Source organism: Pempheris klunzingeri, chromosome 4 (genome assembly GCF_042242105.1).
Source record: "Pempheris klunzingeri isolate RE-2024b chromosome 4, fPemKlu1.hap1, whole genome shotgun sequence".
Lineage (NCBI taxonomy): Eukaryota > Metazoa > Chordata > Actinopteri > Acropomatiformes > Pempheridae > Pempheris > Pempheris klunzingeri.
The window spans coordinates 2907099-2928250 of NC_092015.1; the positions used below are offsets into that span (position 1 = coordinate 2907099).

The following is a 21152-nucleotide window of genomic DNA, read 5'->3' on the forward strand; positions in this document are numbered from 1 at the left end:
AAAGAGTAAATGCACTTAGTTACATTCCAGTGCTGAACATAAAACACACATAAGCTCATATAATGAAATGCATTGTTAAAAATTAAGCCAGGCGTTGTTAACTTTTTTGGCATGTGATTCCTCAAGAAAAGCACATTTTTTTCACATTTCAGATGTCCTCTACAAACGTAAATGTAGCTAATATTTCCCCCCAAAAAAGCAGCGATTAGAGAAAAGTCCTAAAAATGAATACAAATTTGCGTCTTAACTTTGTTTGCTTTGTTTTGTAACTCTGTTTTTTCTTCTTCTTTCCTCTCCCATGAAAGGAACAGTTACAGTAGATGGCGGTCAGCACACCCCCAGCTTACTCTTGACACTTAAAGTGGTGGGAAGTACATTTACTCAAGTACAAGTACATTAAAATACATTAAAAAACAAAAAGATAAGATGTGTGTGTGTGTGTATGAGAAGGTATTACATTGAAAATGGAATAATAATAAGAAGAAGAAGAGGAAAAAGAATGGCTTGGTGTGTGTGCTATATATATATATATATACACACATATAGAAATAAAATAGATACATATATAGATTAGATATAAAACATATAAAACCCTCTTAGGATAACATCATTGTGTGTGGTTACCATGAGAATGAAAATGGGATAATGATAACAATGCTACTAATAACAATATAAATAATATAATTACATTATTAGTAGTATCATTATAATTATTATAATAATTATCATTATTATACCATGTTACCATGACCTAACCCTGAACCAGCTGTGGTTCGTGTTCTCGCGAGATTCCGCGAGGTGATAAGTTGAGGAAACATGGCGACGTCTAATTTGTTAAAGGTAAGGAGCACTTGAATATATCATATTTCTCAGATTTATGCGCAGATTTAAACTGTTTGCTTTCACGTATGTCTGCTGTGTGTGCAGATATATGTTCCCACTACCACGGCATGTGTACAAATGTGTACTAGCAGAGGAAATACATGACATAAATACACAAATAGGTGAAGTCACAGTTGCCACCGCTGTCGTTGTTCAGTCCGGTGTTGTGTCGGATTCTGTTTCCCCAACAATTTTTACCCCCCTGCCTGAGCAGAACCCGTCCGTTAGCCGAACTCCGGCCGCTCTCCCTCCGTGAATCTTAACCGGAACACAGCCGTAGTTGGCCGTAACCCCACTCAGACACCTCGGCGGCGACGAACCACCACAGCCGGTTACAGGAACCGCGTGAAGCCCTGAACCCATCCCGGTGGAGCATGGGGAACACGGCTCGACGGGAACACAAACTCCGACACAAGCCGCCCCGTCCCGCCCGCAGCGACACCGTAAACCTCCACCTTTTTGGCTAACTGTTGCTAGCATGCTAGCGCTTTTATTTACACTGCTACCAGCCGGCTAACGGTAAAACACACCGACAGGGCCCGGCTCAGCTTCACCTGCACAACAAGTCCAACACTTATTCTTTGTTATTGTCCGATGAGGACGTGCCACGCCAATGATTAACCGGCCAGGTGGCCTCATTGGCCAGCAGGTGAGGTGGCTTTGACAGCCCCCGCCCCCGTCTGACACCCACCTTAACCCGGACCCCTGTCAAACAGCTTCAGGGGGGACAGAGAGCCTCAGTGGCCCTTCACCTCCAGAGGTTTTACTTTAGTTAAAGTACAAATACTGCAAAGTAAAAATACTTCTAGTCAAGTATTGGTACTTTTCCATGGGTGGATGGAAAAGTACCAATACTGCAAAGTAAAAATACTCAATTTCAAGTAGGACAAGTGTAAAAGTTCAAATGTATTGAGAGGAAAATGTACTTAAAGTATTAAAAGTACTGGTTTGGTCCCTTTGACTGAGGGTCCTTGATACAGGAGCTGCAACAATTAATAATTTAATTAAGAAAAAATGTCTTTCAGCTTCTCACGTGTGAATATTTTCTGGTTTCTTTACGCTTATGTGACAGTAAACTTCATTTCTTTGGGTTGTGGACAAAACAAGACATTTGAGGACGCTACCTTGGGCTTTTGGAAACACTGATCTACATTTTTCACCATTTTCTACAACTCAAACAACTAATTGATTAATTGGGAAAGTGATAGAAGTACCGCAGTTGGAGCTGCATGTCACTGCCGGAGGTTAAGGGTGGTTTAGAATAACCAAACCGTACTTCATCACATTTGATTATTTTCTCTTTTTGTTTGGAACATGTGCCTCACGTGAGGTAACACAAAGACTCAAAGAAAGAGCGTTGCCAAATCTCTACCGGTGAACACATTTCTACCACATTTCTCCCAACTCTTACGTTACTTACATTATCACAAATGTTTCCAACAATATTCAAACCTCAGACTGTACCACTTCGTCCCGCTGCACAAAAACAAAGCCAAAATATTCGGATATGGCCTCTGCCATCCTGCGCTGGTGATGTCATAGTCATGATGTCATAGCTCCTTTTTTAATAGCATGAAATAACAAATTACAACCAAACTGATTAGCATGTTTAAAATCTATCTATACAAGTTGTAGCACTGCTGTGCACCATAAAGCTATTCCATCTTTTTAGAGTCCACAAATCTGCTTCACCTTTGGCTGTTAGTGCAGATATGTGATGGGAACTCCGAACATCAGAGACAGAGACAATGATCAGAGACTTAATAAAAAGATATTTAACTGGGACATTTTACATGGTTGTCACGACGACTACTACTACTTTACGATATTCAAGAGATTAAGGGACAAAATGGTCCTTATGTGTTGAGAAAAATGGTCTGTGGACGTGTGATATAAACAGAAATTGCAAACCTTTTGTCTCATAAAGCAGAGCTGCGGTCTAGAACACTACTTGAAGTATAATCTAACAAAAGATCCCTCTGTGTCCCTCTGATCCCTCTGTTCAACGGTCCAGCTTACGAGGATGCAAGAGATGTTATTTTTAGTCATATGTCCTATATTTGTATTGATTTCTTTTGGCTTATGTAGTTGTGTTTCAGGAAGGGAACTTTTTTTCTTATTGCAGATTTTCTCCGCCAAGCCGGGGAAAGAATATTTTGTTTTGTAACTAAATGGCTAATTTAGTCAAATTAAAAGCATTTAAATGCTTTAACACTGCAGTTGTACATGTTGGTTGGGCATGTTATGTGAATTACACAAAAATAAACAATCAATCAAAGATGTCAGAAACCATGTGTGGGGAGAGAAATAGAAATAGAAAAATAAGCAGTGGGGGTCACGTAGCCCTTGTTGTATCTTTCTCTTTCTGTCTCCTTTCTCTTGCTTTCTCTCCACCAACATTTCCCTTTTCTCAATGCTGTTTTTCATCCCTCCTCTTCTTCCTCCCACTCCACCCATCCTCTATCTCTCCTCCAGAACAAGGGGTCCCTGCAGTTTGAGGACAAGTGGGATCTGATGCGGCCCATCGTTCTCAAGCTGCTCAGACAGGAGGCCGTAACCAAGCAACAGTGGTTCGACTTGTTCTCGTAAGAGATGCTCTCAGCTCCCGTCCCTTACTTCTGTTTGTCTTATTTAAGAAAGTGACCCAATGCAGAGTCAACACAGCTGCTGCTCCACGTCCTGAAGCGTAGAGCGACACAGCAATAGAAGGGCTTAGCTTTTACCAACAGGTGCTGTGCTTTACACAGTCCCCTCACATTGTAAACCTGTTGGGGGATGTGTCCCCCTCATAAACTGGGATGGGAAAGCTTTGCGTTTCCATTGCTTCACTGCCACAACTTGATGTACAACCACCTCTTACTGTGTGAGCTACTTCAGCGGCTGCTTTAGGGACTTTAATGGTGGTTGTTTTCTTCCACGCTTTGATGTGTTTCCCTGTGAAATAGGATGTTGTGGTATAAGTTGACATGGTGAGAGAATTGTTTAAAAAATGTGTGTTAAAGGGATAGTTTGGACTTTTTTAAAGTAGTTTTGTACTTATCTATAATTAAGGGAGGTGTCATTTCATAGGTTAAATCTTAGATGCTTTAACGGAGCTCCTCACTATTGAGGAGAGTGAAAGTGGTCAAGAAGAGGAAGTTGGTGATTTCTCTTTTTGGTGTTGAGAAAGAGGCAGAGAAGAGCTGTCACATTTCAAGGGATATTTCTGCCAGCGTATGAGGCATATTAAGTAAAAGCCCAGAGTCTGAGGTTCATAGTGTGGTGGAGCCACACACATTGTGGGACATTTCAAACATGTATCCCAGACAGGCTGGCTTTTGTATATCCTTAACCCATAACCCATATTCATTAATTTCATATTAACTGATAAAGAAAACTGGATTCATTTACTGAGGTAGCAGAGAGGAGGACTCTGAACAAAGTGTTCACCATAATGGCCGACCCTGACCACCCTGCCCAAAGCAATAACCCTTTACAACAGGGACCTCTTATCCTGATGTCTCTGTCTCTTTCTAATTGTGCTCCGTCCTGCTAATTATTCTACATTTGCACATCAATGTATATATTCCTTCCTCTAGTGTTATTACTTTTTCCTTACTGTGTATTTATTTTATTTATACTGCTGTAAATCTATTTATCTATCCGTCTCTCCATCTGTCCATCCATCCCTCTTCCTGCTATCCTACGCAGTCACAGCCAGGTAGCAGTCGGTTCGTTGCTCCATAAACCACGAGGGACCATCTCAGCCTGTCAGTGGTTGCAGTATCCCCGTCAGTGACCATGATGTTGGGTTGAAATCTTCTTTGATGGATACTCCATTTGTTGGAGCTGTTCTTCCCAGTGCCTAAAAATGTGTCATTGACCAGTTGAAACTATTTTAAGCCTTCAGAGACTCCGCTTCATTTAAATTTTGGTGCTAAAAAATATCAGAGAAGATGCTGAGCTGTATTTGTTGCCTAGCAACATCGGTACCAAGACGTCCCAATGCTTTGCTGTTGTTCGGTGGCAGCAGTCTGCATGGACGGCTCCACCATCACCCTTCTGAAAGTCACATGTACTATACTTTAAACTAATGAATATTTTTAAACACATTGTCATTCACACTTAGTAGTGAACTTTAAGTTTTAGTGATGTCCCGTTTCCTTCTGCTCTGTTCTCCAGAGACGTCCATGCTGTGTGTCTATGGGATGACAAAGGACCAGCCAAAATCCACCAAGCGCTCAAAGAGGACATCCTAGACTTCATCAAACAAGCACAGGCTGTAAGTAGCTTGTGTGTAAGTGTTTGGGCTGGTTTCATTTGTATGGGTTTTGTTTTTTGGCATCAGTAAGTCCCTTTCACACATACAGTCTCAATTATCTATTTTGTATGCTTGCTGAAAAAAAAAAAAATCTGGTCTCGTGCACAACCCCTGCTCTGTAAATAGGCAACAAAAAAAAACAGTATGAGGGAGAGGTCCATTAAATGTCCACATGTCCTTTAATTTTTAATGATATATGATTTAGAGAATATTATAGATCCAAGACGAAACCAACAGAAAAAGACAAATGCGCCTGCTACTGTATGGATTTATTAATACACAGCACAGATGGAGGCCGTTTATCTTGGTGCTTGGTGTTGTGCTACCATTGCGCCTGCTGTTACTAATAAACCAAAACCAACACTTGTTCAGCCCAGCAGGAAAAAGGCAGAGCAAACGTTAGAACAAACCAAATAAGCTAGCTAGCACAACAGCTAACGATTAAAGCTAGTAACGTACAAATAGCGTATTATTGTGCTCACCCGTTATCTCCGTTGTTCCTTCTCTTGGTGTCAGAACAATAAGAACTTGACAGGTCGTACAGCTCCGGGGATCCCTGAGTGAGTATAATCCGATCCTCCCTTTTCAGATTTGGCTGACCTTTCAACTTGATTTTGTGACATCCTTGGACAGAAAGGATGAAGCAAGCCCTGTGAAGCTGATTGATTAATCCTTGTCGCACCACCTGACCTGCAGGCCACTTGCTGCATCCATAAAAGTTTAGGTTTGTCCATCCCGGTGCGTTGCAGAGGCAACTGAATAAACAGGCCCATCACAACAAATGCACACCTCAATTGGAAATGTTTTGCACGTAAAGATGCAACATCTGAACTGCCCCTGACAAGAGTGATGTATTTTAGTTACTTGGCTAACAAAGGGGGGTGGCCTCTCCCCTCAAATCACCTACTAGACATAAACATGTTGAGCAATTGTTGAAAGGAACCAAGCATCAGGGTGTTTTTTAAATGCTAACTGATTGACATGCATCACCTCTAACTTTTGCTTGGCAGCGGGTGCTGAGCCACCAGGACGACACAGCACTGCTTAAGGCGTACATCGTGGAGTGGAGGAAGTTCTTCACCCAGTGCGACATCCTGCCCAAACCCTTCTGTCAGTTGGAGATCACGCTGATGGGCAAACAGGGCAGCAACAAGAAAACAAACATGGAGGACAGCATCGTACGCAAGGTAGAGAGCAGGAAGTGGGAAAATGTCACAGGCTGAGATCAAGATATGAGTCAAGCAACAACAAGCACAAAGTAGTAAAGGAGGGGGAATGAGGAGAGGTGATGAGATAATACAACAAGATGGAGAGGAGGTGAACTAGATAGTGTGCAGAACAACAGGGGTAGAACAACATTTTGCACAATACTTACATACATAAAGACCTAAAATTATAAGCAACCAAGTCAAGTTAACAAGAGAGGAGCGAGGAGAGGAGGAAAAGTAACAGGCAGGAGTGATGAAGAGGGTTTAAGTTAGGGTCTATGATACCACAGCTCTAAGTATATTCTCACAGAGACACACCTCTCTCTCCACACTTTGTATCTGGAGCTGAGGGCAAAAAAAATCCATTTTGTTTGTATTTCTTTATATTAATCACAATCACAGTCTTTGGCAGCGCTAAACGGTGCATGGTTTTGCAGCGATGGTGCTTGTTTTGGTGGAATATCTGGGGATGTAAGCCCTGGCATTAGGTGTACAGTATGTCGACTATGTGATACAGCTTTTACCTATAAAAAAGATAAACGGGACTCATCTGTGCCCTGAAGGTGAAGCCTGTGGCTCTTCAAACCACTGACGATTTAATAGCTGCATGTAGTTCTTGCAGAACCGATTTGACAAAAGCTCGAGTGACGTGAATGCACCTTGAGTCACCTGTGAGTCAGATTACTCAAAGTATGAATCATGTGGTATCTGTTTGATCCCCGTGGGGAAGGTCTCTGAGGAAAAACGATGTTGAGGTGATGTGCTGCAGAGGCAGAAGTTGTTGATGAGGGAAGATGATTCAGCAGGCAGATGGAAGAAGTTTAGTTAAAAGCACTTCATAAATAAATCTAGCTTGACTATTCTTGGATGGCAGGAAATGGAGGGTAACTTATTACTGAACACTTTTTTTAACTTGACACATTCATTACTGGCCTTACCTTATTTTTTCCAGCTGATGCTGGACACGTGGAACGAGTCGATCTTCTCCAACATTAAGAGTCGCCTGCAGGACAGCGCCATGAAGCTGGTGCATGCTGAGAGGCAGGGGGAGGCCTTCGACTCCCAGCTGGTTATAGGAGTACGAGAGTCCTACGGTAAGACATAGAAATAAACACATGGGAGCACACCGGACACAGAGAGGTGCAGAAAAATATGTTAAAGACAGAAATAGAGGCACAGTAGTGATTTAATAAACTCTTTGTACTCATTACTATATTTAATGATTGCTTTTTGGCCCATTCTCTGTCCTTCTCTCCCCCCAGTGAACCTGTGTTCAAATCCAGAGGACAAACTGCAGATCTACAGGGATAACTTTGAGAAAGCCTACCTGGACTCCACAGAGAGGTTTTACAGAACACAAGCACCGTCCTACCTGCAACAGAACGGCGTCCAGAACTACATGAAATATGTAAGCCACAGTAATATTGATTATGACAAGCACATGTGGTAGAATGGAGAATATGGTGACTTAGTCAGTCTATTACCTGCAGTGAATAGTAGGCAGGAGTCCCGGCACAGACGCTAAGTAATGTACTGCTACTATTTTAGCCACCTAAAAAAATCAACATCAGTGTGTGTGTACGTTAAATTTACAGTATTTTCACCACTTTACATTGCTGTCACACAGCCGTTTGGAGGGGGAACTGAAGCTGTTCTCTCTTTCTCTTTGCTTCCTTCAATGCCACCAGATTACATTCAGAAAAACAGTAATTTTTTTTCTGAACCAAACATATAAAACAACAAAGTCTCTCAATAACACAAACTAACTGGTCGAGGCTCTGGTAGACTGGCAACCCGTGTTCTGTGAGGTAAAAATACTGTTTTTGTGAATGGAGTCTGGTGTCTTTGATGCGAGTGAAGAGAAATGGAGAACAACTTAAGTTCCCCATCAAAGGGCTGTTTGGCAGCAATGTAAAGCAGTGAAAATATTCTAGATATAGCGTCGACATAAACTGATTGTATACTGATACACAAAGTTTTTTTTCTGCATGAATGAAAAAGTTCCATCCTAGTATAGCAGCTACATTTTGTGGAAAGATGTAACAATTAACAAAAGTTATTACCTTTGCTGTGTGGATGAGAGAGTTTTAATTGTTGTTTTATTCAGTTTTTATGTGACTTTGATTCTTAGTATCTGTGTTTTGTGTTTGGTTTCCCTGCAGGCAGACGCTAAGCTGAGAGAAGAAGAGAAAAGAGCACTTAGATATCTAGAGACACGTCGTGAATGTAACTCTGTTCAAGCAGTAAGTGCACTTCATTTGCATATACTATCTAAACTGTATGATACAAATGAATAATTATATGATTTGGTGGTTCACTTTGACACTGATCTGTGACGTTAGCGTCAGGCTTTAGCTTCTACCTTTATCTTTTCCTCCTGTTTTCACTGCAGAGTCAGTTCGACTTCTTCTTTTTCCAAACAACAGTATTTGTTCCGGCGGTGCAGTTAGTAACAGTGTGGGCCCCATGCTAGCTCCGACAGTCTGACTGACCGACTGAACTCTTTTGCTCTAAGGGTCAGGTTTCCTTCCATTGAAGCAGCGTTCAGACAACACTCAGATGGATTTGATCTACTTCCCCTTTTTCATAAAGGAGTTAAGTTGGTCGGTGCCACAAATTAGCTTAAATTTGATGTCTTGTATTTTTAAATGTTCCTGGATCCTCAAACCTTCTGATTATTTCCAGGTTTATGTGAAAACATTAAAGAGTCTCAGTGTGGTCTCAGACTTTTGGACCCCACTGTATCTGTGATGATCTGAAATTAGTCAACAGCATCAGCCATAAAATCTATTGTCTTATATTCATTCAGCTCACTTTCTTTTAGATGACACTTCAAGCCTCTCAATTTTTTTTGCTTCTGTTCTGAAATGTAGAAATTTGTTGTAATTCAGGGTTCTGTAGGGTTCAGATTATGGTTTCACTTCGATTAAGAGCACCAAAATGTATCCCAAAAGAAGACGTTTCATGTTTCAGGACTTTTATGTTTGGTTATTTCAAAGTTGCCCTGATAGTGAGTCTTTGTTTTCTGTGTGTCACAGCTGATGGAGTGTTGTGTGAACGCTCTGGTGACCTCGTTCAAAGAGACCATCCTAGCTGAATGTCCAGGGATGATCAAACGCAACGAGACAGACAGTGAGTACTGCTGCACTCATGTTACATCACTGCCGTGTTATATTTTTAAATACATTGTGATGAAGTAAGTCTTTGTTTGTTTGAGACGTGGTGGCATCAACATTCACTGATTCTTCAGTCAGATATGTTTTAAAGATGCTGTACACCCTGCCGACCACAGGCATGATAATAATTTACTATTATTATTATGATTTAGTCATTATATGTATATACTGCTAGTATTATTGTTGTTATTATTAGTTGCGATGGAAGAATTAGTTGATTAATCGATCAACAGAAAACTAATCAGCAGGTAGTTTGGTCGACTAATCATTTAAGTCCCTTTCTCAAGCAAAAATTCCAATAATTTGATTGTTCCAGGTTCTCAAATATGAAAATTAGCTTATTTTCTTGTTTTACATTCTAATAAATTGAATATCTCTGAGTTTTGTACTATATTTTGGACAAACCAAGATTCATGGTGGACATTTTTAGCTCTTTTCTGATGGTTTATACGCTGAACAATGAATTCATCAAGAAAATAATCAGCAGATTAATCAGCAAAATAACCGTTAGATGCAGCCCTAGTTATTATTATCATTATTAACAGCAGCAATAGGAGTAATAGTTGTAGTATATCTGATCTATGTCACTAAGATGGTTAACTTTATGAGTAAAGTAAAGTAAAGTCAGCACAAAGTCTGAAGCCCAACGCAGACTTGACCTAACACCATTTATTTCTTTTTGTTTTGTTTTTTGTCCCCGGAGCAGAGCTGCACTTGATGTTCTCACTGATGGACAAAGTTCCCAGTGGGATCGAGCCCATGCTGAAAGACCTGGAGGAACATATCATCAATGCTGGACTAGCAGACATGGTGGCTGCTGCAGAGACTATCACTACTGTACGTGCACAAACACACATTCAACAACTATTTCACACATCTCATGTTCACTTCATACATGTAATTAAACACAAGCTATTAATCCTGAAAACTAAGAAGTGACAGGAACCGTTCATGGTGCCACAGTGTAAAGATGTCTTCCATCTTAGGATAGTAATATCCTCTTTATTTTTCTTGAGTCACCAAAGATTAATTAATTAATGTGTTTAATTATCACAACAGTCGCTGGCACCATGTTTGTAATAAGAAAAATCCCAGAAGCACATGTCGTATTTTGCTCCCACCAGTCACACCAGACTCAGGGGAACGTATTTCAAGATAAGGGTGGTTTTATTCTGAAAGAATAAAGGAAAATAAACAGTGACTCAGCTGGTCTTCGGTGGCTTTACTGATATTTTCTGGGTGGAACTGCCAGCTGAGGTAAGAGACATCCAGTTCCATTATATCTGACTCTACTACTACTCTCTACTACTAATATCTCCAAAACTCCTACAGGTCAGAGGAAAATGTGTATTTTGGTTTTGGGATAGACTGTCCCTTTAATTTCAGTACATCAAAATGTTCATTCACTGATCTACATTTCTTATGAATCCAAAGATTACAATAACCGCTTTGATGTAGAGAGCATTTTGGTGGACAACTCTACAAGTCATAGAGTGAGGACACGCATGTAGTGACAAAGATAACTATCACAAAAGGTTCATATTGGAGAGAAGCTTTCACAACATGTACAGTAGTTTCAAGTGTGTGTGTGTGTGTGTGTGTGTGTGTTTTTATCCAGGACTCTGAGAAGTACGTGGAGCAGTTGTTGACTTTGTTTAACCGCTTCAGTAAGCTTGTGAAGGAGGCCTTTCAGGACGACCCTCGCTTCCTCACGGCAAGAGATAAGGTCTGTTTAATCTCACATCAAATTAGAATGTTTTCATGCATCGTCTCTCTTATTTGAAGGTATAATTTGGAAGAATTTCAGTTAGATAAATGTCTATTAAGTCACTATTAAGTCTATTGCTGAATGAGTTAACACAACAGTGATTGAGCTCACTCACATTTGCAGTATTCTTTTGTAAAAGGAATTCAATGTTCTCAGGAAATATCATAAGCGGCGTCTGTCATCCAGCAGTGGTTGGTCCGCAGAGAGTGTCGGTGGAAGTTCTGTTTTCTCCGGTCTCTGCTAAGTTAAAGGATATTATGGCCAAACAGATGATGAAACTTCAAAAACACATGAAAATCTCAAAAACGGAAACAAATTCCACATTCGGATGAAGACAAACAGTCAAAACTGTCAGCGAGGACGCTGTCTGGATGTCTGTTAGAGTGACGTCCGAAAACGTACCTGCAATTACTGCCTATCGACATCGGTGCTGCCAAACAGAAAAAAAATGGCACTCTTTGATATTGTAACTTAAACTCCCAGTAGGTTGTTAAGGTTTCGTCAAAACTGATTGAGAAAGCCATCTATGTAGCTTTCTCCACGTAGTTGAGTTGAAGTACAAAACAACTGTGCTTCTCTTTTCCAAAGGAATCAAAACAAACAAGAGTTTTTCACTGTTAAACCCTAATTTAACCAGGTAATGTTGCAAACATTAAAAACACATAAAACAAAACATACAGTAACTCTCAGAATCACATGCCTGAAAAGACGAGCACGAGAAAATAGTTCCAGCTAGAGAAGCATCCAAACCCTTCACTACATGTTCAAATTATCAGCTCCTCTAACTTCAAATATATCTGCAGCTGGTTCCAGGCTGCAGGGACGTTAGCAACAATAGTTTTGAGTGAGATATATGCACAAACGTAAGAGGGGAGCAGACCAAGGATGGACTTATAACTAAATATGCACCACAGAGTAAGTCTGATCAAAGCCAGAAGGGACTGGTTATCTCAAGGATGTCGCTCCCGCACGTCAGAGGACATTTGCAGTCATCTGATTCATGATAATTACTCATGTAATCAGTCATTAGCAGCAGCCCTACCTGTGCTGTGCTCCATCATGACAATAGTGGTAGTCACTTGTATGTGTTTCCTGCAGGCTTACAAGGCTGTTGTCAATGACGCCACAATCTTCAAACTAGAGCTGCCTTTGAAACAGAAAGGGTGAGTGGAACTGCCTGGTTTGTCTTTGTAAATGTAGAAGGATGCAGCCGCAGCCTTGTTGTCCAGAAAACGAGAATACTGATGGTGTGTTTGTGTTTCCCCAGTGTGGGTATGAAGACTCAGCCGGAGTCAAAGTGTCCTGAGCTGCTGGCAAACTACTGTGACATGCTGCTTAGAAAAACTCCCCTCAGCAAGAAACTCACCTCAGAGGAAATCGAGCTCAAACTCAAAGAAGTGGTGAGGCTCTGTCCTGTTAGCCTGGCGTTTACCGCTTCAGTCCCCTGTTCCTCTACTCTCACACTCATTTCTTCTTTTATCTCGTCTCTTTGCAGCTTTTGGTGTTGAAGTACGTCCAGAATAAAGACGTGTTCATGCGTTACCACAAAGCCCACCTGACCAGGCGCCTGATTCTGGACATTTCAGCAGACAGCGAGATTGAAGAGAACATGGTGGAGTGGCTCAGGGTGAGCTACACTTCTCTGAAATTCCCTGTCAGACTCTCGGACAGATGTTACATTGAGTGTTAGAGCTGGGCGGTAAACCAGCAGTAAACCAGAAACTCCTGTGCTCTGCGAGGTAAAATCATTGGTTATATCAAAGGAATCTGGTGGTTTTGAAGATAGCAATGGTTTCTGGTTAAACAAAAAGGATCTTCCAGGTCTCTCTCTGTAGGGATCCTTTCCATAATGTCGTCAGACACTTTAAATAACAATCTGAGCCTGTCAGTGGCAAAAACAAACACTTTATTGGACCACTTTCAAAACCTTTTGTACCTAATAGTCATTTCGAACTCCAAAGAAGATATTAGTCCATGCCAAGCTGTGAATGCCTGGGTTTTGGGATAACCACAGTGACCCATGCTGTTGTTATCTGAGTAGCTCATGTATGTTCATGTAACACATGTATGTCCTGACTGGTGAAGTCTTTCTGTCCTCTGCTCTCATTCCTTCTTTCACTGGTCAAAGAGAACAAAGTGAACAGGACCAAGAATCTGACAGCTTTGGCATTTTAAAGATTTTTTAATATTAGTACACAGTGAATTAATTTCCTCTTTGCTTTGTTGTCCTCTTTTCTCTTCTGTTGTGTCTTTGGGTGGTCGTAGGAAGTGGGGATGCCTGCTGACTATGTGAACAAGCTGGCCAGGATGTTTCAGGACATCAAGGTGTCAGAGGACCTCAACCAAGTCTTCAAAGAGATGCACAAACACAACAAGCTTGCACTGCCAGGTACCACACACACACACACACACACACACACACACACACACACCCTTGTCATAAATCAACGCTACACACGGTATTTGGCAGTTCTGCGTCTAAAACAGAGGAGCGCAGGTACAGCAGAGGAGGTGACAAACAGTAAAAATGTAAAAAGGAATTAAATGAATTAAAAATAAGTATAAATGTGAAGTACAAATACTATATGAATGCAGCCGTTTTAGACCATTTAATGGTCAATTTTATTCTACATTTAGGACTTTGCTCACCTCATCACTATAAATCATGTAAACATCTTACATCAAACAGCTTCATAGTTGAAAGTCGTGTTTGGGTGAATGAATATTGATTTGGTAATACTATTATTATGAACTATACTATCGTGTGTGGCTCATTTTGCTCCACAATCACAAATGTCTCCCTTGATGAAAGGACATGTTTTAAAGCTGGACTTCTGGATTTCTTCCCCCTTCCCCCTTCTTTTCCCTGCAGCGGACAGCGTGAACATTAAGATCCTGAACGCCGGAGCGTGGTCACGAAGCAGTGAGAAAGTTTTTGTCTCGCTGCCCACGGAGCTGGAGGATCTGATCCCCGAGGTGGAAGACTTCTACAAGAGGAATCACAGCGGCCGCAAACTCCACTGGCATCACCTCATGTCCAACGGCATTGTGAGTTAGCTATAAGAAGAGATAATACAGAGTTCCTGCCCCCTTAAAGCTTGAAGTGTTTTTCACTCCTGTAATACAGAAATTAGTTTGGGGAATTATTGGGATTAATGTTTCTTTAATTCACACAATCTCTCCTTCTCTTTTCCCTCAACTCCCATCTTCCTCATACTCTTCCTCGTTTCTCCTCAAAGGAGAAACCCCAATATTGTTAAACCTGGGACCTACTTTTACATATTTTGGGCTTGAAATGACTTGCAGCTGCACAGAGGCACACTGGAGTCTGTAGGCTTTGAAGAGAACGTTGTAACGGCGGTTTATGGTTAAACAAAAAGGATCTTACCGGATTATGTTGGATTATGTGATGTTGTTGTTGGCTGAAGTAATCTACAGGAAAGTTCTTGTGCTCAGCAGTCATTTTGAACCCAGAATATGTAAAAATAGGGCCTAAGTTTAAAAATACAGGAGCTCCCCTTTAACCAGCTTCTCTTCTCTCCTCCTCACTGGGTTTTTCTTTTTTAGTCTTCATCTCATCACCTCATTGATTTCAGCTGTATCCTTCCTGCTCATGACACCTTATGACTTATAACTGTTTTTATACATCTGCTCTTCTGTTCTCCTCTGGTTTACATGTACTTTATCTCAAGCAGCGTTGTGTCACCATCTTATCGGTTAGAGGACACCCGGCTCTTCTCACCCTCTCTCCTTTGCTTCCCCCCCCCCCTTCTCTGCTCAGATCACCTTTAAAAACGAGGTGGGACAGTACGACCTGGAAGTGACGACGTTCCAGCTGGCGGTGTTGTTCGCCTGGAACCAGAGGCCCAGAGAGAGAATCAGCTTTGAGAACCTCAAACTGGCCACAGAGCTGCCTGACGCAGAGCTACGCCGTACACTTTGGGTCAGACCAAGGAAACATGTTAAATGCTTTAGTTGAATCCTCCAATGACATCACAAGTATACAGGATCAAAGTATTCATTGAGGTTAAAGGAGAACTCTGGTATTTTCATACCTGGGCCCTATTTTTACATATTTGGGGTTTGAATTGATGTCCTGTAAGACAAGAATGGACGGCGTCAGGGCTGCAATGGTTGTAACGTAATCTGATTTAACTACGTCCACTAAAAGTGTTGCAATCTTAAGATTTACTTTCTCCTCTGTCTCTGCAGTCTCTAGTTGCCTTCCCCAAGCTGAAGAGACAGGTGTTGTCTTACGACCCTCCAGTTAGCTCGCCCAAAGACTTCACAGACAGCACGCTCTTCTACGTCAACCAGGAGTTCTCACTCATGTATGTTATTGTGTTTCTAAACACTTCCTGTCTCATTAATGTAATTGAAAATGACTTTTGTGTCCTAAAACATTATGATAGTAAGGGAAGTCCCCATCGATCCCTAGATTTTATTGAACTAAGTTAATATGTGAAAGGTGTCATTATTACTAAAATCCGGTAAGTATGGTAAATAAATTTAAGATATATTTAAGAAATAAAGACTAAAAATATATATATATATATATGAATTAATCTTAATCTTAATACTGACCCTCTGTCTGTCTTTGTGTCATTTTCTCAGCAAAAACTCCAAAGTCCAGAAGCGAGGAAAGATCAATCTGATTGGTCGGCTGCAGCTGACCACAGAGCGAATGAGAGAAGAGGAGAACGAAGGGATCGTTCAGCTCAGAATACTCAGGACTCAGGTACAAAAATATAACACTCACACTGTCAAGGAGGAAGAAGAAGAGGGCGACTTGTATCTGAAGTCTCAGCTTAAACTTTACTAATGATGTTCTGAAGGCAGCAACTTGAGAGGACTTTAGATTTTAATTCTCATTTCAACAAGGTCATTAAAACGTCTTTTTTCATGTTAGGAATATTGCCAAAGCTTTTGTTTTTGACCCAGAGAGATGCTGAAATACTTACACTTTCATCATTAGCTGTTTAGACTGTTGTAATTCCCTTTTTTACTGGATTACTGGATTAAGTCTACAAGAAAACCACAGCTACTTCAGAATGCTGCAGCCCGAGTCTTAAAACCAAAACAAAGAAAACTGCATAGTGAAAGGCAGATGGTGTCATTATTCTGTCGGCATTACACTGCGCCATCAACATTTACTTCATCAAGATGAGTTAAAGCAAAAACGTAACATTTGCTCTTTTATTTCTCGTCCAGGAGGCCATCATCCAAATCATGAAGATGAGGAAGAGGATCAGCAACGCCCAGCTGCAGACGGAGCTGGTGGAGATCCTGAAAAACATGTTTCTGCCTCAGAAGAAGATGATCAAGGAGCAGATCGAGTGGCTCATCGAACACAAGTACATAAAGAGGGACGAGGCAGACATCAACACCTTCATCTACATGGCCTAGGCAGCGAGGGAGGAGGGAGCGCTTCGTTGCTCTGTTTTTCACTCCTGGCCCTCGACCGGCGCTTTAAAAACCTGCAAGAGGAGAGAGAGAGAGAGAGAGAGACGAGGAACTAAAGGATGTGTTTGAAGAAAAGGAGCGGGGTGACGATGATGAGTAGGGAATGTGCCGAAGGACGAGGAAGAGCCTTTTCAAGAGAGCTGTGGATTTTTTTGTGTTTGTGAGACAACAGTGTGTTACCGGAGGTGAGAGTCTGTCTGTCTCTGCTGCCCTCTAGTGTCAATCAGAGCAGAGGGACAGCAGCGTGCGCCGCCTGCCAGCAGCTCAGAAATAGTCAAAAATAGTGACGTTATTAAATTAAATACTTCCTGCCTTACTTTCATCAGCAACAGACTGCACAAGAGGAAGAGGAGCAGTGAGGAGGGAAGGGAGGACAAATGTAATAAGCTGATATCAATCCTTTCCTGTCACAGCTGCCATCTGAGCGGCAGCCATTTTGCATCCCTCCTATTCTACATTTGTCTTATTTTTGAACTGGGAATGCAAAAAGCTGCGAGTGAAAGCTGCCATTGAGGAGGAGCGGACACGGAGGGAGAGATTAGCGGAAACTACCGAGGAGTATTTTGCCAAATTGTGTGTGTTTGGGTGTGTGTTTGAGTGCATGGTGTGTATCTGGTCTTTTAGATGTGTGTATGTGTGTGTGTGCACTTTGAACAGCATGCTGCTTTATTTTTGTTTGTTTGTTTGTGTTTGTCCAGCGGAGGATCTGTCACACTGATATTTAGGGGTTTTTCTTTTTTTTTTCTTTTTATCGGGGAATTATCACGCTGCAAACTATTTATTTGGTGTGTAAAGACCCGTCCTCTGAACATTGTGAGATTAAATACCAGCTGAGTACATCGAAGAGGGACACGTGCAGAATTGTGGTCAGGTACTCACAGGTACGCCAGTAAAACAGAACCACGGACACTTACATAGACTAGATTGAGGCTCCATTAATGAATTTTCACCTCATTAATCCACTAAAAGTGTTATTATTTGCACAATGTCAGGAAAACACTGTTAAATTAAAACAACAGCGAGTTATTTCATCAAGGTTTAAAATTAATGAGCTGCTGCTTTTGGGGCTTTTCCCCCCCGTTGAGAACACTGTCTGAGTTCATATAGCCATCAGTGTGTGTGTGTGTGTGTGTGTGTGTGTGTGTGTGTGTGTGTGTGTGTGTGTGTGTGTGTGTGTGTGTGTGTGTGTGTGTGTGTGTGTGTGTGTGTGTGTGTGTGTGTGTGTGTGTGTGTGTGTGTGTGTGTGTGTGTGTGTCCCTCTCTTCTCCCTTAAACAGATCCAACAGACACCACAGTCTTTAAATGAATGTTTTAAAATCATTGAAAATAATTACAATCATTTCACAATTAGTCACAAAAAAAGCTTTATAACTATACAAACTATCCTCACAGGTGTTTGATAATGTATCAGCGGTGGTTTTAATTGTATTGATTGATGACGACAACAACACGGTGGCTATTTCAGTTCCCTCTTTGCGTTTTACTTTCATTCTCACTAGAGAAGCTGTACATTACAATCAATATTTTCTGTCAAGTATTGCAAGTTATTCTCATTTTATTTTCGATGGCCATATGCTGTATGTGTGTGTGTATGTAGGGAGTCCAGTCCACTGTAAAAGATAGAGGAAAACCCATTCCAACATTTAGCTAAAGCTAATGCTGCAGAAGTCTGACTGTTCCTGGCTCTTTAGTCCAAAAGCCCCCTCTGTGTTTGCTGCCACTGTTAACAGGTGTTAAACAGGGATGATCCAAGTCCATAGTTCCCCGATGATTAAACAGAAAACTACATTTAGACTAGTCAGCTAGTCTAAAAACAAGAAACAATGCTAGTGTGGCTGCCTGCAGGTTAATGTCCGTCACACACTGCTCCAGCCGAGTGGATTTACACCACTTTATCCTGACACACACACATTTTCTGGACTGAAATGTGGTCAGAAGTCGCTGTTTTTAAGTGATGTTGTCCCACTTTGTCTACATCTGGGCATTACTACGTGGAGCAACAGTTAACTGCTGTTGTACATGAACTAGTAATAATTAGTTTAACAGAGTATTTCCGGTGCCGATAGCTACAATTAAAAGATTAGTCGACTAATCGTGCTCATCTCTAGTCTTAAACTACTCGGTGTGACCCGTCAGATCCTGTGGCCTGATTGGGAGATTAGCTAATATCAGACTGACCATCGGAAAACGACTGTGGCTCCACTGAAAGTCACTTCAACACGTAGACAGGGCCACATGTTTAGTCAGCTGTTACTGAAAACACTGACCTCATTGCACACAACTCAAAAAATTCTTTGTCTTTATGCTTCAGACCATTTGAACGTCAGCTCTTCTGTAGCTAAAATAATCCCATAATCCCAAAAACTCTAAACAAGAAGACATTTACCAATTTCTTTGTAGTGTATTTTTACTGGTTGATCTGTTTTTGTGAGCTGTGATGGCAGAAACTTGAGGTCAGTAGTGAGCAGGAGAGCCATTAATAACTTATCGCACATACATTGGCCAAGAAATAACAAGAAATTGCAGCAAAAGAAATGCCAAAGATATTTTTGGAAGTCATTTGGAAACAATGCATCCATCACGTACTGTAGTTTGTCCATCAGAGCGCACTGATAACATCATTTTTCACCCATAAAATGTCAGTAACTTTCAGTATATATCGGCGTAGTGAGCTGAGTGGTGGAGTCTGTAGTGCCTGTGGTGAAGAGGCTGCATCATTGGGACTGAGACAGATCTGGGAAACGTTAAACTCACAGACAGACCTGGAAAAAAGCTGAACATTTGCTGTAATTATTTTAAGAATTAGATGTTTAAGTAGGAAAAATACACTCTTTGGAAAGATCTCAGCTTAATCTTACTTTGGGATAATATTTAAGTCACTGTAGACCTCGATAAACACGTTTTAATTATCACGTATTTCTATGCATTACAGTTTAAAATGAATATATTTCAATTTGGGATGTAACTTTTTCCCGCTTCAGTTTTAAGCACAGTCCCAATAAGTCCCTCGTGGGTCTGAAAAGTTTGAACCAGCAAGGAAAACTTGATTCTAAGCACTCACCGAGTGACAAATCTCCTTCTTAGTTTGTGTCAGGCTGCAAAGAAAAAATCATACAATCTCCATATTTTTCTTATTGAATTCAGGCTGAGACATCGGACAAAAAGACAAAGGTGAAGAAAAGCCAGTAGGAAATGAACACGCTGCTTTCTGTTTCTGACTGTGTAGCTTTTTATTCCCTCACATGTTTATCAGCTGTGACTCCAAATTCTCCAGCATTAAAATGTGTTGATTTTTAAACTTTTTAAACTTTACAGGCAGTTCTAGAGGATTTGTGTGTGTCCTCCAGAGGCTTAGACCTTTGTTTCAAAGTGTTAAAAGTAACTGAACTACTGAGTCACTTCAACATCGGCATGACTTTCTTGCTGCCGCTTGGTGTGATGACGTATTGGGGCCGTTGTAGTTAAAGTAAAATTAATGGAGCAGAGGGAGAAATATTCCGAGGAAAAACTCTGAATTCCAAAGATTAAAGTTATAAAGTTGCAAGAAAAAAACTTAAGATAAAACTGTGGACTAAAATCACAAGTATTTTCTGATGCTGAGCAGCAGTACGTGTGGTGTGATGATGAAATGATGAGCAACGTGGTTGCTTCACCCAAAAAATACACTATTTTTCTGTGAACTTCATAAATTTGTGACTTTAATCTCAGTGAATTTCTTGTTTTTCTTGTAAATTTGTGATTTTTTGTCTTTAATCTCAGAATATCCAAGGTTTCCTCAGGATATTCTCTTCCCCCCCTGCCCTTGCCTTTTATTTATAACCTACAATGGCCCTAATACACTGTCATACCTTAGACATTTAGTTGTAATTCCTACAGCAGCACGTGTTCAGCACCGTCTGTGTATACTAGAGCTGAAACGCTGCTTCTAAGAAAGGAGCATGAGTCCATTTAAAATCACCGACGTCGTCCCCTTCAGTCGTCGCAGCTCCGCTGTGTGTCGTTCTGATCTGATCTGATGTTGAAGTGAACATGAAATCCTGTGAGCCGTGAGGACGACGAAAGGCAACACTGAATGTGTGGGATTTAATTTTTTATATTTATTCTCTATTTATGAAGAATGTTTTTTTCTTGTCCATGTTTTGTTTTCAGGAGGATGTTTTCTTGAGTTGATGCAGTTTTTAGGGAAAGAAAAGAGCCTCATTTAAGTCAAGTTTAAGTTTCCCCTTTAATGATTCGATTCATAACCTACAGTTTGTGTTATTGATAATCAGACATGTTACACGCTTCATTGCAGAAGAACAAAGCCGTTGTCTTGTCTGCCTTGTTGTACCTGAGATGAAACGAGCTCCTCATGT

The 21152-nt window shown here is 41.0% G+C and overlaps 1 protein-coding gene across 1 annotated transcript; it reads left to right on the plus strand.

The window, feature by feature from the left end:
* The first annotated feature begins 800 nt into the window (after nucleotides 1–800).
* LOC139199696 (cullin-5-like) lies at nucleotides 801–16918 on the plus strand. Its single transcript, XM_070828797.1, has 19 exons — nucleotides 801–840; nucleotides 3358–3467; nucleotides 5044–5143; nucleotides 6193–6369; nucleotides 7343–7484; nucleotides 7653–7798; nucleotides 8553–8633; nucleotides 9429–9522; nucleotides 10273–10403; nucleotides 11185–11292; nucleotides 12433–12497; nucleotides 12602–12734; nucleotides 12830–12961; nucleotides 13600–13723; nucleotides 14207–14382; nucleotides 15116–15277; nucleotides 15547–15665; nucleotides 15949–16072; nucleotides 16546–16918. Exons 1-19 carry the CDS (start codon nucleotides 817–819, stop codon nucleotides 16738–16740), a joined length of 2343 nt encoding a protein of 780 aa, XP_070684898.1. The 5' UTR covers nucleotides 801–816; the 3' UTR covers nucleotides 16741–16918.
* The last annotated feature ends 4234 nt before the right edge of the window (nucleotides 16919–21152 follow it).